Here is a 21323-nt window from a genome sequence, read left to right as displayed (position 1 = left end):
TTTAAATTTGTTTTTCTTATTGTATTCTGATTGGGTGATTTCCATTATTCTGTCTTCTAGGTCACTTATGTGTTCTTCTGTATCAACTAATCTGCCGTTAACTCCTTCTAGTATATTTTTCATTTTAGTTATTGTATTCTTCAGTGATGACTGGTTCTTTTTTATATTTTCTAGTTCCTTGTCAAAATTTCCACTGTGTTCATCTATTCTTTTCCCGAGTTCAGTTAGCATTCTTATTACTAATGCTTTGAACTCTTTATCTGGTAAATTATTTATCTCTGCTTCATTTGGGTTTTTTTCTTTCTTGTTCCTTCATTTTAAACAAATTCCTTTGTCTTCTCAATTTGTTTAACTTTCTCTGTCCCCATGAAATTAGTGAAACAGTTACTTATTGTGGTCTTGAAGGGGTGTCCTTGAATGGAGCATCCTGTACAGTCTCTGGTACCTAGTGGCTTTGGTGGGAGAGCTGGATATGAAACGAGCATGTGTTCCCACAGGTGTGCTGGCAGCCCCACCTTGGTAGGAGGTAGGGCTGGAGCTGGAGCAGCTAGAGCCAGAGGCAGGTGCAAGCTGGAGCTTCTCCTATGCTCAGTGGCTGTTATCACCCTGTTGGGAGTGGAGTTGGGACCCAAGGGGCTGAAGCAGGAGCCCTGAGGGAGTTGGGTTTCTCCCAGATGTGGTGGTAGTCTCTCCCTTGGTTTGCATCACAGCCAGGGCCTGAGGGTTTGGGGCTGCACATTTGTGCTGGCTTCACTTTTTCCCTGGTATGTGTGACTTGGTTAGAGGCTGGATCAGGGCCAGTGAGGCTGTTGCCACACTACTCAGCTGGTTTCGCTCCCGCTGGTTTCGGTGGTCTCCTACCTGGAGCTAGTTCCCCTCCTCCCAAGTGTGGGCAGGAATGTGCGTGCTGGCAATGGCTGCCTCCGCCTTGGTCAGAGGCAGAGCCAGGCCAGGGTTTGAGCTGGCTCCGTTCCCCCTAAGTCTGTGTACTCTCATTGGCAATGGTAGCCTCCACCCTAGTGTTGATTAACGCTAAGATTCTCTCTTGCCCCTTCATCTGCTCCTTCTGAGCTTGGAGCTCCCCCAGAACCCTTCCTACCTTTTCCATCAGTCCTCTTCTACAATTGCTTTGGGCTACTATTCTCTCTTTTAGTCTGATCCCATCTGTTTTCTGTCTTTCAGAATTGCCTCATAATTTCCGGTTCACCAAGGATATTCTTTCCTGTTTCCCAATTCTTTGTAGAAGTAATTTTCTGTCATTCTGGGGGTTTGAGGTGGGAGTGGGTGATTAAAACTAATGCCAAGTGTGCAGTTATAATCTAGTCTCATTACTGATCACTGGAGCTGGAATCTCAGTGTATTATTCTCCACATCTAAATTCTCCTTTGGGAGACTGGCTACATAAATTATCTTGGGCAAATATTAAACCTGACTCTAATTATCTTCTGGGTCTAACTACCAAATTCCAGGAAATATGGAAAATATAAGAACAAATTAAACATAACCATGAATATTCAATCAGCTAAATTCATTGAGGAACTATGTAGGAAAAATGACTCAATTTCTTCCACAAATAAATGTCATAGAAAAAAAGTGTGTATGGGTGAAACGGTATAGGTTAAAAGAGACTAGAGTGATGTTTCAGGCATGTGTAAACATATGGACCTTTATGGATCCTGACTTGAAAAAACTAATGTAAAATATTTTTTTGAAACAGCTAGGGAGATTTTTAATATAATGAACCTGTTATTAGTTGATATTAAGGACTTTTCATTCATTTCATTTGCTATGATAATGGTATTTTAGCTATGATTTAAAAAAAAATCCTTATCTGCTAGAGCAAGGGTAAGCAAACAATAGCTGCAAATAAAAATAAACTTTTATTGGAACACATCCTGCCCATGGCCTTGCATACTGTCTATGGCGACTTTCGTGCTACAACAGCAGAGGTGAGTAGTTGCAACAGAGAGAGGGTTGCCTGCCAAGTGTGAACTATTTACTGCTTGGCCCTTTACATAAACTGTTTGTCAACTGGTTAAGGGGGGAGAGGGATAAGTTAGGAGTTTGGGATTAACAGATACACACTACTATATATAAAATAGATAAACGACAAGGACCTATATATAGCACAGGGAACTATATTTAATATCTTGTAATAACCTATAATGGAAAAGATCTGAAAAAGAATATATATATATATGTTTATATACATATATATGTATATATAAAACTGAATCACTTTGCTGTATACCTGAAACACAACATTTTCTATAACTATACTTCAATAAAAAAATTTTTTTAAAAGATGTATTGAGGTATTTATAGGTGAAAGACAGGATATTTGGAAGTTCTTTTAAAACAATCTGGTAAAACAAAGAAAGTTGGTAGAAGATAGATGAAACAAAATTGGGAAAATATTGGTAATTCTTGAAACTGATGATGACTTGATGGGGATTCATAAGCTATTCTCTCTACTTTTGTGTACATTTGAAAAATTCTATAATCAATTCTTGAAAAAAAATCATCTTAAGTATGCTTATTGCACATGAAAGTCCTGTGTTTGAAATGCTTTAGTTCTGACTAATTAAGCAAGTAGAGAGAGGGGGGAAAAGTTGAAGGTAGAGGTTATATGTTGAAAATCTATATGAACCACTGTGCTAGGTTCTTGACAAATTTCACTAAAAAAATCATTATAACAACTCGAGGTGGGTATTATGATTAATGATTTATTAATGAAATAGAGGCTTGGAGACATTAATTAATTTACAGCTAGAAAAGAGCAGAGAAGGAATTTGGCCGGTACTATTCTTAGTCACTGTCATCACTGGTGTTATACATCCACACTGTTAAGTGGTCAAGCCGAGGCCACACATCTGTTTAAAGGTCAAGAAATATTTCACAACCACGTAGAGTCTATAATAGAATACAAACACTGGAGCCTTCAACTGAGAAGTTTTTCATCAGTGCCCTGTGAGCATTAAAAACAATTTTCTGGTCGACCTTAGAGTTGCTAAGTTTGCCTGTTGTCAAGGATGCTGCTTGGTTCCCAGACCCACTTATCTCTTTCCATTTCTCTCTCCTATAAGATTCAAGGTTTGGCAGAGACTGTATGTCTCTACTGCCTACATTAAGCCCAGTCCCTGGAATAAAAGGAGAAGGTCAAATGTGTTTCCTGAATGAATGAATGACCAAGAACTTCCATGCCACGACCTCATCCCTGTGTATAAATTCTCCTTGTGCTGGACACAGAGGCACAGACAGATTATAAACCTCCAGATTCCAAGGAAGGACTCTTGCTGCATATTACGTGTTCAACCTATATATCAGGAGATAATTTATTACTTTTTTTTTTTTTTTGCGGTACGCGGGCCTCTCACTGTTGTGGCCTCTACCGTTGCGGAGCACAGGCTCCGGACGCGCAGGCTCAGCAGCCATGGCTCACGGGCGCAGCCGCTCTGCAGCATGTGGGATCCTCCTGGACCGGGGCACGAACCTGTGTCCCCTGCATTGGCAGGTGGACTCTCAACCACTGCACCACCAGGGAAGCCCTATTACCTTTTGATTGTCTGCTTTTCCAGGTGATGGAGAAGACATAATCTGTTTCTTAATCTCTGGGGTGGCTTTTGTGGCAGAGGCCTGGGGAGGCATGACGTGGTTAGAGCAGTTGTTTTAGTGGTTTAGTGCCAGGGTGTTACATGCTTGTTCTTGCCCTTGCTGATACTAGTCTACTCAACCTGACTTTTGTCCTTTCCCCAGAGATTTCAAGCAGACGAGTCATGCTGGAGTGCCATTAGAAGGGGCAAGAGATTGCTGCTGGATGTGAAAGGGGGTTTGAAGAGTTTGAAGTAATGTGTCTTTACAGGTAAACAGGATTTGAATTTAGCCCAGCTCCTATGGTAGAGGCCTAGACACAAAATTACCACATGCACACAGGTAATGATAAACATCAAGGTTCGTATCCCTGAGCAATGATGCTATTTGCCCTCCTTCAGTGCAGGGGAATTAAGTCAGTTTTTCAGTGAGTGCAAGGCGATGGATGGTGCATTCCAGGAAAAATGGGTGGAAAAGATGGAAACACATCCACAGACCCAGGAAACACTTAACTTTTATTCCTACCTCATATACTGCATATTTTCTGCAAAAATTATGAGTTAAATATAATTTAATGGAGATAAAGTACTTAAAATATAATTGCGACAATTAAAAAAAGAATCCTATCACGAATACAGAAGGAAAAAGAGCCAGTAAACAAAACAAAAATAGGCGAAATAAGAACAAAATCTCCTCAACTTCGAGATGGTACATTCATTCCTCTTCTTTCCCAGGTCGAAGCTCCCTGGGGTAACTGTTGAGATTAGGCCCCAGAGTAAAAGGTAATTATCGCACTGAGCGCACACATCTGATTCACAGAAGCAAGTCTACGTTCCAGACAGGGCAGCCGAGGCTGAAGAGGTTGCATCTAAGTCTTCTTCCATTCCACTGAGGTGTCAGGGAAATGGAAGCTTCAGGACACCTGCCCAAGTGCAGCTGGGCTGTTTGCCCGAGCCCTTAGACTTCACTGAGGTTTAAAAATGGGTGCTCTCCTTGTCTGTCGTGTTCAGCTGCAAGTATTCCAGGGTGCCCTTCTTGTAGCTGGCTACCCGGGTTGGTTTTCTGTTCCTTATCCCTGAGGCCTGCCTTTTCTGTAAAGAGCTGGCGATCATGTCTACAAACTCGGCTTGCAATCGCTGTTGGCTTTCCCTGGAGAGAGAGTGCGGAGGGAAAACGGATCTTCTCAGCAATTCATACAGACTATCCCTCAGCTCCAGAACCGCCAGTTCCATTCACTGAATACTTGTTGAACACCTGTTCTGGGCTGAACACAGGAAGTCCAGAGCACACAAAATGATCCTTGCCTTCCCTTGATGAGCTTAAAGATCTGTCATCCCTGCTCTGTGTAGTTGTAGGAAAAGCAGAATATATTTCGAGCAGGAAATTATTGATATATTTCAATTTCAAAGTGAAACAACATGCTGCGGAATTCGGAGGCACGGTTAGGTTTACACATACCTCTGCAGGGAGGGGAAAGGAAGCCAGGCGGGTGCTAGGCCCCTGCCACCACGAAACTCTGAAAACACATTGGTCCCACACCTTCCTAGGAGTGTGGCTTGTCTGGGGAGGGCTCACAACAGGTGGAGGGTTTCAAGAGTTTAGAAGGGACCTGGGGTGCTCTTAATAAGGGGCCAGGTCCCCTGTGACCCAGGGACGATCTGGGTTGACTTGGCATCTCTACGGTCTTCCCCATGTGTCTGGGTCCTGCGTCTAGGAGTGTGCAAAACAGGGTTTCTCCACCACAGCAAAAGCCATTCCAACGGCCACAGTGACTGATCGCAGTGGCCAAGGTGCAACTGGAAGACCATTTGAGTCATCTTTAGGGGAACCTGAAACCGGTTACTTGGACCTGAAACCTGTCTTCCTCATCTCACGGGGAACACATGCTCCACGTGAAGACCCAGACCCGCAGTCCTGGAGCTGGGGGCGTTCCTGTTTCATCGGGTGACGGCAGAGCCCTGCAGGCACGGGAGGCAATGCAGTACCGTGTGCTCCACTGCTCTACTTTTGTTACGACCAGAGGGGCAGGGAGGGAGCCCTAAACTGTCCTCTGGTCTCCTGAGCAGACCTGAAACCCTCTAGCAGTCAGAGAAGGGAGGTTTCCAAGCTTTTTCATGTGTGTAGTCTCTCACCTTGTATTCATTGCATCACTGCCACTGGCAAAGCACTCGACCACAGTTAAACCGGCTGCACGTAGCACAACTTACAAAGCCAAGACCTCCCCTCCCCCACCCCTCCCCATCACAGCCCCAGGCAGCTTACGCGGTCGGAGGGGTTGGCAGGTTGTACTCCTGGTCCTTCCCCCCCGTCAGCCAGTAGGTGGTCTCAGTTCCTCTTCCCTAGAGAGAAGAGAAAGGTGTGTACCATGGAGACCAAGACAGTCGACTCTAGCCCACCGTTCTGACAAGTATCTGTTTCCAAAAGACATTTCACCTCTGAGTTTCTCATCAGCGCCTATATTTTAGGACAGCACCTGTTCCTGATATGATTTGCATTATCTGTACACCGATCTTTATGTCTAAGTGCCTGTTAAAAAATAAGTCTCTCATCCACCAGACGTGTTTTTTCAAAGTAGAATTTTCTTTTTTCCCAAAAGATATTTCAAAATATCACCGCAGCAACAGCACAAGAGCTCTAAATGAAGAAGGAAGAACATTCCTCTGCAATCCTGCTACGCCAACGAATCCAACTGGTTTCTGTTGTCTACGTTTTATTCCGGCCCTTTTTGTCCCAAAACTTTGCCACGAAACTTGTGCCCCAGTTTCCCCACATTAAGTGTGTAAATTATAAACGCGTGTGCATCGTAATAAACATTCACTAAGTACCACTGGCTGGGCCCATCTGGAGGCTATAAAATAAAGGGAAACACAGGCAATTCTGTTTTTGCTAGAGCTTGTATTTGAAAAGGAGACTGGATGTTTATATTTTTAAAAATCACTCATTCAAAACAATTGTGGTTTGGGGCTCTGTTTGGACTGTAATAATCCTTAGACCACTTCTGTTTTGGGGGGAACACCCTGCAGAAAATGTATTTACGGAGAATTAAAAAAGCAAGTGTGATGTTTGGACACAACTACCTGAAAGGAGGTTCTCCCAGTTGTCACAGAGTAGAGGCCAGCGGCCCTATGACTAGTAGAGGCAGGTGGTCTTGGCCGATCATTGGCTTCAGACCAACTGTGAGTGCGGTTGCCTTCAACTAGCAGCCGGTGGGCCACCTGGAGACGCGTGGTGGCTCTCGAGGGCTGCTGTTCTAAATGTGCGGGGCAGCGTGGCGCACCTGAAACGGGGATTCTTACATCTCCCTGCGCATCACAGTCACATAGAGTACGTGTTTCAAGTACAGATTTCTGATCTACACCCAAGGAGAGTCTGACTCAGCAGGCCTGTGGGGGGAGTCCAGGCATCCGCATTGTAACAAGTGCCCGGACAATGCTGAGTCAGAATGTGGAGCCACACCTTGAGGTTCACTGGTCCAGAACCTCAGAAAAGTACAGCAAGAAAGGTGGCCTTAGAGAGTAGCAGCATCTTGCAGTAAAAGCGAGGACATAAGTGGGGAGAGGGGGGCTTTGACTAAAGTAGTCCTGCAATAGACTTAGCTCTTGGGAGTGGAGGGGGAACTGGGGACAAACCCGGATACAGGTGAAAGAAATGGTGGCAGCATTTTATAACGTAGTGGCCATAGTTCAAAACATCAGGAGGGGTCTTTGGAGTAAAGGGATGTTCTGAGTTTATAGTCTTCGGTGGTAGCTTCTCCTACAGGGGAGGGTGGGTGATCATTGCGGGGAGAGCAGGAAAGCACCCTTCATTCTCATGCTCATCAATATACTGATCATTTGTTGTCCAGTCTCAAAGGAGGCATCCCCCAGGTGCTGGTGAGAGCTTTCCTCTGGGTGCTGTCTCCGTGGACTCCTTACCTTTAAGTACGTTTCTCCTCTCACTTCATATAGGAACTGGCACTCTGTTCTCTTCAGGATGGATATCGTGGAGCCGCTCACATGAATTCTCAAGGCTGGAAATGCGAAACAGATCAATGAAAACCTCACCCGTTTTGAGAGCTATTATGTGGCACCATTTGTTTCCCCTTGAGCCAGAATATTTATTACAGGTGCTCTTGGCAGCTTAGATACTGCAGTAAAAATACTAAAAAATATCATCGGTGAGATAAGAACTATTATCGCACATGGGAAGAGAGAGGGTCCTGAGTGAGGGGGCTCCTTAGGTTGGCCCCGTAAATTCTCATCCCAGCTCAGAGTGGGAGCCCCTGGGCCTGGCTTTGGATTTAGCCTGTGGTGCTGAGCTTAAAAGGTGGAATTTGCTCTGGTGTCTCCATATAGACATTCCAATAAGTAGCTAAAGTGTTGGCGGCAAGGTGAAGATTCTGGAGAGAGTTATAGAGCCTTGATTTTCTCATATTTTACTCTTCCCGGATAACGGTTATCCTTCTAACAAACAAGTGGTGAGGGCAATCTCGTTCACTGATTGATTACTATATAACACCTTCCCACTCTGGGTGCCACAGACAGTAACAACAGTATAAGAATAATGAAAACCCCATTTTGCCTGCCTACCATGTACCAGAGGGCTGCTCAATGCTTAAAACACATCACTTCAACTCCTTCCAGAAACACTTCCAGCAAGGTTGGAATCCCATCCTCAATTTGTATCTTCAACTTTCTGATGCCTAGAAAGATGAGGTAACTTCCTCCCAAGCTTACACAGACAGTGACTTGTATAGTTATGATTTTAACCCGTCTGTTTGGCCCCAACCTTATTATTTCCTTTACACCGTGATTTTCTAGTTCAAACCAGTATCAGGTTGTCAGTAGACTGCCAAAATACCATACTACCACCAGTGTTTTGTAAGCCCGCACACACATTACCAATGCTTTCTTTCTCTCTTGTATATATTTCTGATATTATCATAGTCATAGGTATTTATTGAGCATTTACTAGATGTAACACACACTGCCTCTACCTTGCCAGAAAAACGCAATATAAGCTTTTGCATATAACAAATACTTATCATTTTCTTTATTAAAACCAATTCCAAGGAAAACCAAATAAAAGAGGAATAGGAAAGTGAACCAGGGTATATACTCTGTATCTAACCCACTGAATTTCTATTCAGTTTAAGAGAAATCCTGCGTGCAGGAACGAAGACCTGACGTAGCCAAAAATAAATTAAAAAAAAGTAAACCTAAAAAAAAATTTAGCCCTGGAATGCATACCATGTCCTTCGTTTTTCCTTATTAAAGGCTCAATCCAGCACTTTGTAAGGCTATGTACATCAGGCAAAGTTCAGTGTGCATAGGAGCTTGACATCAGCTGCCTCAATTTATAGCTGTGGTAGTTTGTTCACAGGGGCGTCAAATTTGAAGTCTGTAGGAAACAGATCTGGGGCCCGAGGACAGATTAGTCTGTAGGACTGTCTGACTGTAACATCAGCAACACCAGTAATATCTCCAATTTCTTTTTGGGTCCTTTTCTCAGCTGATGCCTGTGAGGCCATGTAAATGGCGGCTGCTGCCACAGATATCGGGCTCCTTCCAGGAACCAAGTCCAACGCCACAGCTTTACGGGCTATATGTGTAACTACCATCGTACTTTAAATGTCCTAGGAACTCCTTCCTGTCTGCAGGCAATATAGAGACAAGCAGAAGCTATGGCATCATTAGCCCTTCCCTTCAGGCTCTTCTGTTCATACACTTGCCTGAATAGATTCCTGTTCAACGGAATTTCTGTTTAACTTACATGGATCTATGCTAAATTTCATGGCTATTCCAGGTAGAGCATGCCTGAATGCATTGAAAATGAACCCAAATTAATGATAACAGTCTAAAACTGAGTCAAAAAGGAAGAATAAAACAGTTATCAGTAGGGCTTCCCTGGTGGCACAGTGGTTGAGAGTCCACCTGCCGATGCAGGGGACACGGGTTCGTGCCCCGGTCCGGGAAGATCCCACATGCCGCGGAGCGGCTGGGCCCGTGAGCCATGGCCGCTGAGTCTGCGTGTCCGGAGCCTGTGCTCCGCAATGGGAGAGGCCACAGCAGTGAGAGGGCCGCGTACCGCAAAAAAAAAAAAAAAAAAAAGTTATCAGTAAACGGCCATTTGTAGCAAGGACCGGATTGGCCCAGGCTCACGGCCAGTCAGTGTGAAGAGTCATTCTTCATCTCACTGGCACTTATTCTGCATTTTATCCTACAATTCCCCTCTGCTGGAAGACAGAATCTCTCTCCTCTAAAAAAAGCAGTCTCCCTTCTTACGGAGGCCAGTGGATTCCATCCGCGAGGCTGTGTTGACTGTATCTCCGAACAGGCAATAACGGGGCATCTTGATGCCCACAACGCCGGCAGCACAGGGACCTGAGAGGGACAGAAAGCAAGAGGTGGAGGCAAAAGAAGTCACACAGTGGAGTGGGGGGGGGAGGGGGCAGGCCTCTTCTCAGGGTCACGATGCGCGATACCTCATTTCATGGAGAAGCGGTTCAAGGTGGGAAATGCGACCTGTGACTTTTGCTTTAAGTCAATGTATTCACTGGGGGAGCACCATTATTCAAATCACGCTTTCAGAAAGTATTTTGCTCTAGCACAGAGAAGCGCATTGGCAAGAAACAAGGCATCCAGAGATCCAGGCTGCAGAGGTGTAAAGTGCTCCTTGAGATTATATATATGTGTGTGTGTGTGTGTGTGTGTGTGTGTGTGTGTGTGTGTGTGTGTGTGTGTGTGTGTGTGTGTGTGTATATATGTGTATATATGTATGTATATATATGTATATATATATGTGTATATATATACACACACACATATATAAAGATTTATTTATTATTTATTTAATTTATTTTCGGCCACACTGGGTCTTAGTTGTGGCACACGGGATCTTTTGTCGCAGCACGTGGGCTTCTCTCTAGTTGTGGCGTGTGGGTTCTCTCTCTAGTTGTAGCGCGTGGGCTCCAGAGCGCCTGGGCTCTGTAGTTTGCAGCACGCGGGCTCTCTAGTTGAGGTGCGTGAGCTCAGCAGGCTTAGCTGCCCCGCAGCATGTGGGATCTTAGTTCCCTGACCAGGGATGGAACCCGCGTCCCCTGCATTGTTAAGGTGGATTCTTTACCACTGGACCACCAGGGAAGTCCCCCTCTTTAATATATTAAATAGAAGGCTCTCAGGAAGGATGAAGACTATCCCACTGCTTGCTTCCTCTTCCAGCCACACAGCCCGGAGCTCTGAACTGCTGGAGGGCACAGTACACTCGAAGGCTCAGTGGCCCAAGTTTGTTTTATTTTATTTTTATTTAAGTCAGAGTAGCCTTTTTGGCATTGGTGGCCTGATGATGGAAGACCCAGAAGACAAGGACTTGGCATCTTCTTCCCTGAGCATTTCATGCACCATGTGAATACAGAATGGGGAGCCTGTCGCACAAGGATACTCCAAAAAGAAGAATAAAAGCCAAGGCAAGGCGATGCACAGTGGCATATCAGGTAGGAAAGAAGGGTTTGCTCACGCAAGCATTTGTGTGGAATGATGGAATGCAAGGAGTTAAAATTTTCGAAGTTAAAGATTAACTCAGAAACTGCAAAATCGGGTTTTGGGTAGAGGTAACTATTGATTTTATGGTTGGCTGATTGGGTTTTGACCTCTATGAGTTTCTTGATAGATTCGTCCTACAAATACTCTGTGTTTATGAACACTGAAAAAATTGAACATTGAGTTGTTCATTGTTTATGAACACTGAAAAAATAAAAATACTGAACCCTCCCCTGTTAGGTTCAATGCAAAGAACAAAACAAACCACAGAGAAATAAAAAACAAGCAAAAACAACAGCAGCTACTTGATTAGAAGCTCTCTGAGCTTCCCAGAATCTAAAATATGACACAAATGAACTTATCTACGAAACAGATACAGACTCACAGACATAGAGAACAACCTGTGGTTGCCAAGGGGGAGGGGGGATGAGGGGAGGGACAGACTGGGAGTTTGGGATTAGCAGATGCAAACTAGTATATGTATGTATAAATGAAGCACTTTGCTGTACACCAGAAACTAATACATTGTAAATCAACTATACTTCAATAAAATAAATTAAAAAAAAAAAAAGATCTCTGAGCTTCCCAAGGCTGTGTCTTGACTAGTCACTTCAAAAATGGAATGCTAAAACTGGGAAGGGCCTGGAGGTGGAAAATGCCTGCAGATGTTATGTTTTGTCTTCAACTATCAATATTTAACTGCAACCTTTTAATTTTTTTAGGGATAAACCCATCCCGGTATATATGTCTACTATTTACTCTCATGCCAGACCAATGTGACAGTGCCTGGGCCCTGGCAGTCACTCAGGCATTGAGTAGGTCACAGAGGAAAAGAGAGGGGACCAGGACCCAGAGCTCCATTCTCTCTCCCTGGTTCCATCAGTTCTGCTGCTGTCCCTTCCTCCAGGCCCGACAATTTGTGATGGGTCAGGGAGATGCCGAACAGTTCCCTTATGTGTACATGTAAACGGCTACGACGATTTGGTTGTGGCATGCCTGGGGAAGGCCACAGCTATGTTCCTGGCTGTCAAAGATGTGGCGGCAGTTTTTAACTTCTAGTTACTGTCACTCTGAGACTCTCACCGATTCATTACTCAACCAAATATTTACTGTCTGACTCTGTGCTAGGCACGGTGGATACAGGATGACTTTTGCAAATGCAGTTGTCTGGCCCTCACCACAAAGCCTGGAGTGACCTCTTGGGTTTTCTCTACCCTGTGTCTTCTGTGAGGCTTGGAGGGCAGAAAAAGGGGCAATGACAAGAAATTATAGGGAGATGTGATTTACTTTAACACAAGGAAAGACTGTCTAACAATTACAACTATTTGATAAAGGAGTGAGCTGACTTTGGAAATACTGAGTTTTCAGGGAGTCCTGGGATTATTTATTCTAAACGTGGTTGTATTATTACTTATCTTGGAAACTATAATTTATGCCCTGTAAAAGATTAATCTAGATGACTTCTGAGTTCCTCTACCACTATATTTTTCTGTAATACCATAAGTCCCTACATAGGAACGAGCTCTGTTCCGAGAGCGTGTTAAGTCTAATTTGTTTGTAAGTCCAGCAAAGTTAGCCTAGGTAACCAACTAACACAATTGGCTATATAGTACTGTACTGTAATAGGTTTATAATACTTTTCACACAAATAATACATAAAAAACAAACACAAAAAATAAAGAACACATTTTTAATCTTACAGTACAGTACCTTGAAAAGCACAGTAGTACCAGCGACGTCATCGCTGCTTTTACGCTCACTTCTGGACATCCTGGGCTCGAAATAAAGACACTGTACTACTGTACTCTAAACAGTACTATACAGTAAAGTACACAAAAGCACAACCACTTGTAGAGGATGCACGCATGTGACAACATACGCCAGATATGTGAACTAACTTACATGACTGGACACGCGAATGCATGTTTGCATCTTTAAAAGTTCGCAACTTGAAGGTTCGTATGTAGGGGACTTGCTGTATTCGTAACTCATCTTCTCAAATCTCTACATTCAAGGTTGGATAAGGTTCATGGTCTTTAAAGTGATCCATGTACTTTCTGTACCACTGAGGGGTTGGGGGAACATAAACGCCCTTTTATTGTAGGGATCTGACCAGATATGTTTTCCCCCTGTAGATAACATAATCCATTTAAGATACTGTAATATTTCAGTGGGAAAAAAATACACAGAAGTTGGGGGTGGGGGAGAGGGAGGGAATGGGGAAGAGTAAATAGGGCAGCTTGAATAGGAAGTCCGGAGCTTGGTATTTTAGTTTGTGGTTGGTGGGTGTTTATCGTTCCATGAGTGCTGTCATGGCTGTTGTTTCCTAGAACTCTCTAGAGACTAATTATAGGTCTAATTATGTCAGGATGTGTAACGGGACTTCGTATTTGGCAGGAGGATTCAAGAGTAAACCTCATGTGAAAATTGATCACGTCTGAAGATCCTTCTGACTTAGTCGGTGCACAGAGGTACATACGGTTCTCGACTGCTACAATGCTCAACTACATACCAGAGTGAATTCCAATGCGGATCCATATTGGGAGGCCGGGAAGATGCTCTAGCTCAAAGGTCCCCATGAAGCTGAGGATGTCCAAAGCCATCTTGGCGATGTCAATTGCATGCCGGTTGCCATTTCTCTTAGGCAAACCACTAGCCACCATGTAGGCATCACCAATGGTTTCCACCTGTGGAAGTAGTTTCTCATTAGTGACTCTGCCCCTTCTAATGGCACAAGAAATCAAATAGAAGCAGTTAGTCACATAAAAAATACAAAAATTTTCGAGAACTCAGTATGAGCATGGCCCTGTACGCTTTTTCTGGGACTAGTTCAAGACCAGTTCTATGCTAATTTCTTCAGGGTTTTTATAGCCTAGTGAAATAGCTGATAAAACAACTATAAAGGATTTTTAAAAATATTTTTTAAATTAATTTTTAAATTAATTTTTGGCTGTGTTGGGTCTTCGTTGCTGCACACGGGCTTTCCCTAGTTGTGGCGCACGGGCTGCGCACGGGCTTTCCCTAGTTGTGGCGCACATTGCTGCGCACGGGCTTTCCCTAGTAGGGGCTACTCTTCGTTGCGGTGCACAGGCCTCTCATTGTGGTAGCTTCTCTTGTTGCGGAGCACGGGTTCTAGGTGCACGGGCTGCAGTAGTTGTGGCGCACGGGCTTAGTTGCTCCGCGGCATGTGGGATCTTCCCGGACCAGGGCTCGAACACATGTCGGCTGCATTGGCAGGCAGATTCTTAACCACTGCACCACCAGGGAAGTCCCCACTATAAAGGATTTTAACCATATGAAAGTACTTTATAATAATATGAATCATCCAGATGTAATGACAATTCTATCAATGTTGAAATAATCTGAATGGTTTTATATAATTTTAGGAACACCTCCAAATACCAGAAAAGTCATCTTTGGCTCTTATCATTTTTTATAAACTATTTGGCAAAAAATAATTATAAAACTCAAAATGGATTAAAGACCTAAATGTGAAGTCAGACACTATACAACTCTTAGGGAAAACACAGGCAGAACACTCTATGACATAAATCACAGCAAGATCCTTTCTGACCCACCTCCTAGAGAAATGGAAATAAAAACAAAAATAAACAAATGGGACCTAATGAAACCTAAAAGCTTTTTCACAGCAAAGGAAACCATAAACAAGACCAAAAGACAACCCTCAGAATGGGAGAAAATATTTGCAAACGAAGCAACTGACAGAGGATTAATCTCCAAAATATACAAGCAGCTCATGCAGCTCAATATCAAAAAGACAAACAACCCAATCCAAAAATGGGCAGAAGACCTAAACAGACATTTCTCCAAAGAAGATATACAGACTGCCAACAAACTCATAAAAGGATGCTCAACATCAATAATCATTAGAGAAATGCAAGTCAAAACTACAATGAGATATCATTTTACAACAGTCAGAATGGCCATCATCAAAAAATCTAGAAACAGGGCTTCCCTGGTAGTGCAGTGGTTGAGAGTCTGCCTGCCGATGCAGGGGACACGGGTTCATGCCCCGGTCTGGGAAGATCCCACATGCCACGGAGCGGCTGGGCCCATGAGCCATGGCCGCTGAGCCTGCGCGTCCGGAGCCTGTACTCCGCAATGGGAGAGGCCACAACAGTGAGAGGCCTGCGTACCGCAAAAAAAAAAAAAAAAAAAAAAAAAACAAAAAAAAGTCTAGAAACAATAAATGCTGGAGAGGGTGTGGAGAAAAGGGAACCCTCCTGCACTGCTGGTGGGAATGTAAATTGATACAGCCACTACGGAGAACAGTATGGAGGTTCCTTAAAAAACTAAAAATAGAACTACCATACGACCCAGCAATCCCACTACTGGGCATATACCCTGAGAAACCCATAATTCAAAAAGAGTCATGTACCACAATGTTCATTGCAGCTCTATTTACAATAGCCAGGACATGGAAGCAACCTAAGTGCCCACTGACAGATGAATGGATAAAGATGTGGCACATATATACGATGGAATATTACTCAGCCATAAAAAGAAACGAAATTGAGTTATTTGTAGTGAGGTGGATGGACCTAGAGTCTGTCACACAGAGTGAAGTAAGTCAGAAAGAGAAAAACAAATACTGTATGCTAACACATATATATGGAATCTAAAAAAAAAAAAAAAAAAAGGTTCTGATGAACCTAGGGGCAAGACAGGAATAAAGACACAGATGTAGAGAATGGACTGGAGGGCACCAGGAGGGGTAAGGGTAAGCTGGGACGAAGTGAGACAGTGGCATGGACATATATACACTACCAAATGTAAAACAGATAGTTAGTGGGAAGCAGCCGCATAGCACAGGGAGATCAGCTCGGTGCTTTGTGATCACCTAGAGGGGTGGGATAGGGAGGGTGGGAGGGAGGGAGACGCAAGAGGGAAGAGATATGGGAACATATGTATATGTATAGCTGATTCACTTTGTTATATAGCAGAAACTAACACACCATTGTAAAGCAATTATACTCCAATAAAGATGTTAAAAAAATAAATAATAATAATTATAGGTTTCTCTAAGACGTAATACACTTTCTTGTACTATGATTCCAATCACTTTTCTTGCAATAGGTAGTAGACCTATTTATTCTTTGATAAGTGTTCTCCCTTTTAATATTATTTTCATAATCATATACTAGTTCACGTGTGTTGGTTAGTTAACTTCATTTTGCTGAGTATCTCTAAAATGCATAATCGGGCTTCCCTGGTGGCGCAGTGGTTGAGAGTCCGCCTGCCGATGCAGGGGACACGGGTTCGTGCCCTGGTCCAGGAAGATCCCACATGCCGCGGAGTGGCTGGGCCCGTGAGCCATGGCCGCTGAGCCTGCGCGTCCAGAGCCTCTGCTCCGCAACGGGAGAGGCCACAACAGTGAGAGGCCCGCGTACCACAAAAAAGGAAAAAAAAAAAAGAAATGCATAATCATTTTCTATTCAACGGGAACTCTTGTTAGCATGGCTTTCTGATCTACATAGGGTGAGGACTGGGCTAAGATAAATCCTAATAGGAAGTCCTCCCTGTGGGTAAAACCATCATAACAGACTGTTACATGAATGACCCCTAAACTTAAGCATACAGAGTTTTAGTCATATTGTTTATCTCAGTAATCTTCAAAATAATCCATTGAGTTAGGTATTATTGTGCCATTTTACTGATAGGTAGATTGAGACTTGCTGAAATTAAATACTATATTTTATGAGGTCATGCAATGAGGTGGGGCAACCTGGGATTTGAATAAAGAGCTCTAATTCTGAAGTTACTTGTTCCACATGCTCTGCTGCTTTTCCAACATGAAAATGTGGGAATGCAATTCTCCTTTACTCTTCCGATTCAGACATTATCAGCCTGGAACTGGCCGGCACCCTGGTCAGGCAACAGATCCAGCTCTGTTCTTTACTCTTCTTCGAACGATGCTTGCTACTTCAGCAACAATGACAAAAGATTCCAATTCTCCTGAGAATAACTCTGGTACCTTCTCTCCTTCATTCATAATCAGCCTAAACACTGCTCATTTTGTGAAGATGACTGAAGAGTAAACCATTTTCCCTAAATTTAACACCCCAAATTAATTCCTGCTGGACTGTATGTTGTGTCTTTCATATTGGTCCTTAAAGTCACAACGTCATTTCGACTTACGATCCTTCTTATTCTTCCACTTCCCTTCACTTTTAGCTCAGATTCAACCACTAATTCATTAAATCTTAAATTACAAAGGACAAGACCTGAGTAGAGTTGGCCTCTGTATCCACAGGTTCCGCACTGTGGATTCAATGAACCATGAATCAAAAATATTTAAACAAAATTCCAGAAAGTTCCAAAACGTAAAACTTGAATTTGCCACACTCCAGCAACTATTTATATAGCATCTACATTGTATTAGGTATTATAAGTAATCTAGAGATGATTTAAAGTACATGGGGATGTACATAGGTCACATGTAAATATGTCATTTTATACAAGGGACTTGAGCATCTGGGGATTTGGGGATCCATGGGGGTCCTGGAACCAATTCTGGGGCAGAGGGGCTAGTGGGTAGCGACGGAGGACTGTAATAACAGAAACAACCAATTCTGGTTCTGCTGACCTGGGGCTGAACCATCATTCAGCCTATTAGGTGAAGTGGTTACCTTGTACACGTCGTGGTGATCGAGAATGTGGTCAAAATTCTTATAGATGTCATTGAGCATGTCCACCACTTCCATGGGGGTGCTATACTTGCAGATGGTGGTGAACCCCACAATGTCACTGAAGTAGATTGTAACTTCCTCGTATAGTTCAGGCTCCACGATGCCTTTCTCCTTCAGAGACTTGACCACCAGCCTAGATGAGGAAGCGAAAAACAAGGCCTTCAACTTCAGCAAATTTCTTCTTCCCCTACAGAAATCTTTGAGGCTGTACTAATTGTCCACCAGGAATTCTAAAATTGGGGATTTCCAGTGAATTGTGTGGCTAGGAAGCAAAGACAGTTTGCATAAACCGAATGTATGAATATACTACACACACACGTAACACATGTATTTGACCTCAGATGAACAGGAGGTTCAGTATTAATTTAATACTTGATTATAACACTAATATACATGTACACATAACTGTAATACCTACACAATCCTAATACTTGCTCACTTTTTACCTCTCTATTGATAGCTTCTTCTAGATAGCGCTCTACATCCAGAAGCCGAGAAGGAGAGTGTGTCATTGATGTAAGATCTTGACTCACGATAGCTATCAGATCTGACTTTCTCATCAGTAAATAGTTTTACTTCCCTGGCATATTTAACACGGCCTTGTTTAATATCACTATGAAGAAATAATGTATTTAAAATGAATTCTGATATATTCTGAACCCGGATTTATTTGAAACATTTTGGAGCAGAACTGGGTCCTTTAAAAAGCGACATCAGTTACCACGTAAACAAGTTAAAATTCTGCTAAAACTGCACAAGTCGAATAGAAGCAACTTAGACTATCTCTGTTGAACAGACATAAAGGGCAGTATATTAGGCTCAGAATTAAGAGAGAAGAACCACAAGAAGAGATGCCACGCTTCCTTCATGTGCCAAGTTGCCTTTTCATTGAGTAAATGGGGTGGAGGGGTGCTGACATGAGGCTGCGTGTTCCCTGTCTGCCTTTGGGATCAATTGGTAAAGGACCAGAGTATGGATCGCCTGCAAAGGTCATAAAATCCCTTACTTTTCCAGATGAGAAAGCTGAGGCTTAAAAAGAAAGTATGGGGAGTTCCCTGGCGGCCCAGTGGTTAGGACTCCATGCTTTCACTGTCCAGAACCTGGGTTCAATCCCTGGTCGGGGAACTGAGATCCCACAAGCTGCACGGTGCAGCCAAAAAAACCCAACCAAATAAAAAGTATGACTTGCACAAGGTCCCAGAGCCACTGAGGGCAGAGCCAGTGCTGGAACTCAGTAACTCCCAGCCTTCAGCCTTGTAATTGCATCACATTCCTGCACAACCCGGGCCTCGGATCCTCAGGGTGATGGGGAAGATTTGGAGGTGTGCTGGCTGCAGTAAAGGAAGAAGGTCTGGCACTTTCCTGGAAAACAGACAGCCAGTCAACCGCCAGCATTCCCAAAACTCATTTAGAAAACCTTCAGAGCATCAAGGGAGGTCCTTTCAGTTGGTACGATGATGAAATCTGGGAACTTGAAAACCGTCCCCGCTGTGTGGCTGGTCAGATTCGCAGGGGCACGTCTGGGGCGGTGGTTCTTTACCTGCCCCGTAGAAGGGTGCAGATTATTTGGAGGCTACATAGACTAATGATAAGATTGGATATTTCGCCATCTTTGCCCTTCATTTTACTGCTTATAGCTGAAAAGTCATATGAGCTTAGAAAATAGTATATTACCTGAGAGAGAAACTAATGTTGGTGGATCAATGAAGGAAGGGCTATGAGTTAACCTGGTGAACTTTGATAACAGGTTTTTGCTGACACAGTATACAGAGTAGGTGTCTTAGAAGTGCTTCCCACAGGTACGTAGTTTTTTCCATAGGTAGAAAAAACTTCTATTTTAACCTGTTTCAAAACCCCCAGGAGTGCTGGGAAATAAGTGTCTGGCTCCTACCTGCAACTTATTCACAATTTTGCTGTAATATTTATTTTGGATTCTTCTAGGTATCATGCATGTATATTTTAGTTTTCTTTTGCAAATATAAAGAACTTGTATATAAATGATCAAAGTGACTTGCCCTGCAGTCACTGTGTATTGCAGCCCTTGCTCTACAATCTTTGGTGATCCAACGGGAACATCTCCCGTCTAGTGGTCAACATGGCACACTGAACCAAGGGTAGGAAAAAATCCACGGTGCTGAGCCAGCTGTTTCAAATCGTGAGTGTCATTACTGGTTAAAACCATCAGTGATAAAAAGCTGGGAAGGCAGCTAAATCATCAGGATGTTGTTTTTGTCACAACTCAGCATGAAAGGCCAGGCAAGGACTGATGCATTACATAAAGAACATTCGCAGAGCACTAACAGAAACTCCATCTCTGAAGTGAATAATAAGGGCTCCAGCCTATGCCCAGGGTACCAACGCCAGGCTGAGGGTTCTGGCATTAGGCTTTCTTCAGGGCCAGATGGCTGAACAGGGCATGTGTGTAACTCCTACCTCCTCATTCAGGCTTGTAGAAGAGAAACTATTTCTTTATTTAGAAAACAACTCATACGAGCTCAAAATCATTCCTTTATTAATGTAGAGCTGATATGCTCAATGAGCATGGGTTCAAAATAAAATAATAATTAATGCAAGTAATATATAAAAGTCGTAACTACTATGCATAGTAATAACAACCATGGACGTTACAGACACTGTGCTAAGTACCTTATATTGTGCACATTATTTTAGAGGATTCTTTGAGCCAGCCTATGACGGGAAACACGCTTGCAGTGTTTAGGGAACTTGTCCAAGGCTGCAGATCACAAGTAGGTGGTGGAACCATGATTTGAAGTCAGGCCTAGCTGACCTCAGTTTCCATGATTTCACCCAATGCGACACTGCCTCGCTTATCCTTAATCTAAGAGGACAGTTTATCATTCATTGAGCAGAGAACATTACCTCTCACTTGTGACAGTTGTGGGCCCCTTGGTCCAACCTATTTCCCAGCTGTTCACATTTTAATTTCTTGCTTATCTTAACATTTCTTAGTTATTACCTGAGGACCAACACTTATAAAACGTTAAACTGGGATTTCAACCTTAATTTCTTTCTCTTCTGTCATGGTTGTAATGTTGTTTCACAAAATAGAGGTCAGCCCGTAGACACCTGTGTGATGAGACACCTGGGGAGAGTGGGACCATACCTTCTCCACTAAAGATGCTCCCACTTCTTGTAATTTGGCCTCTACTTTGAGGCAGACAGAAGAAAGCAAAGAAACTAACACTGAGTGCCTGAAAATGCCTTAAAGCTCACAGATTCTGTAGAAAACTTTAATTTCCATTTTTGGACTGGGGAGAGACAGTGACTGGCCTAAGGTCTCAGACTTAGCAGAAGTGGCCAAGAGGTGCTGGAACCCAGGTCACCTTAACTCTACCGTCCATGCTCCTTCCATGGTACCACACAGCCACTGGAAAACAGCCTCTTTCTTCTAGCTATTCAGACAGTGCAAACCAGGGCAAGGCTTAGCAAGGTACATGAATTTTTAAAAAAAATATATTTTCTCATATTTTATTGTGCAATATAA

At 43.3% G+C, this 21323-nt stretch overlaps 1 protein-coding gene and 1 long non-coding RNA gene across 2 annotated transcripts in view; one reads left to right on the top strand and one right to left on the bottom strand.

Annotated features, from left to right (window-relative positions):
• LOC132529821 (uncharacterized) overlaps positions 1-21323 on the top strand; it is a 65991-nt gene that overhangs the window by 40013 nt on the left and 4655 nt on the right. The window contains exon 2 of the long non-coding RNA XR_009543582.1: positions 3757-3862. This is a non-coding gene — a long non-coding RNA (uncharacterized LOC132529821). The remainder of the gene's footprint in view (positions 1-3756; positions 3863-21323) is intronic.
• Positions 4120-21323, bottom strand: part of GUCY2C (guanylate cyclase 2C) — a 79143-nt gene continuing 61939 nt past the window's right edge. Inside the window, exons 22-27 of the mRNA XM_060166837.1 lie at positions 17759-17951; positions 13621-13795; positions 9855-9953; positions 7506-7600; positions 5854-5930; positions 4120-4740 (exon numbers count right to left, since the gene is read on the bottom strand). Of these exons, the coding sequence (XP_060022820.1) occupies positions 4566-4740; positions 5854-5930; positions 7506-7600; positions 9855-9953; positions 13621-13795; positions 17759-17951 (814 nt within the window). The 3' untranslated portion in view covers positions 4120-4565. The remainder of the gene's footprint in view (positions 4741-5853; positions 5931-7505; positions 7601-9854; positions 9954-13620; positions 13796-17758; positions 17952-21323) is intronic.

Source organism: Lagenorhynchus albirostris, chromosome 11 (assembly GCF_949774975.1).
Source record: "Lagenorhynchus albirostris chromosome 11, mLagAlb1.1, whole genome shotgun sequence".
Taxonomy (NCBI): Eukaryota; Metazoa; Chordata; class Mammalia; order Artiodactyla; family Delphinidae; genus Lagenorhynchus; species Lagenorhynchus albirostris.
The sequence above is the reverse complement of the archived record's forward strand: the minus strand, read 5'-3'. Positions and strand labels throughout refer to the sequence as shown.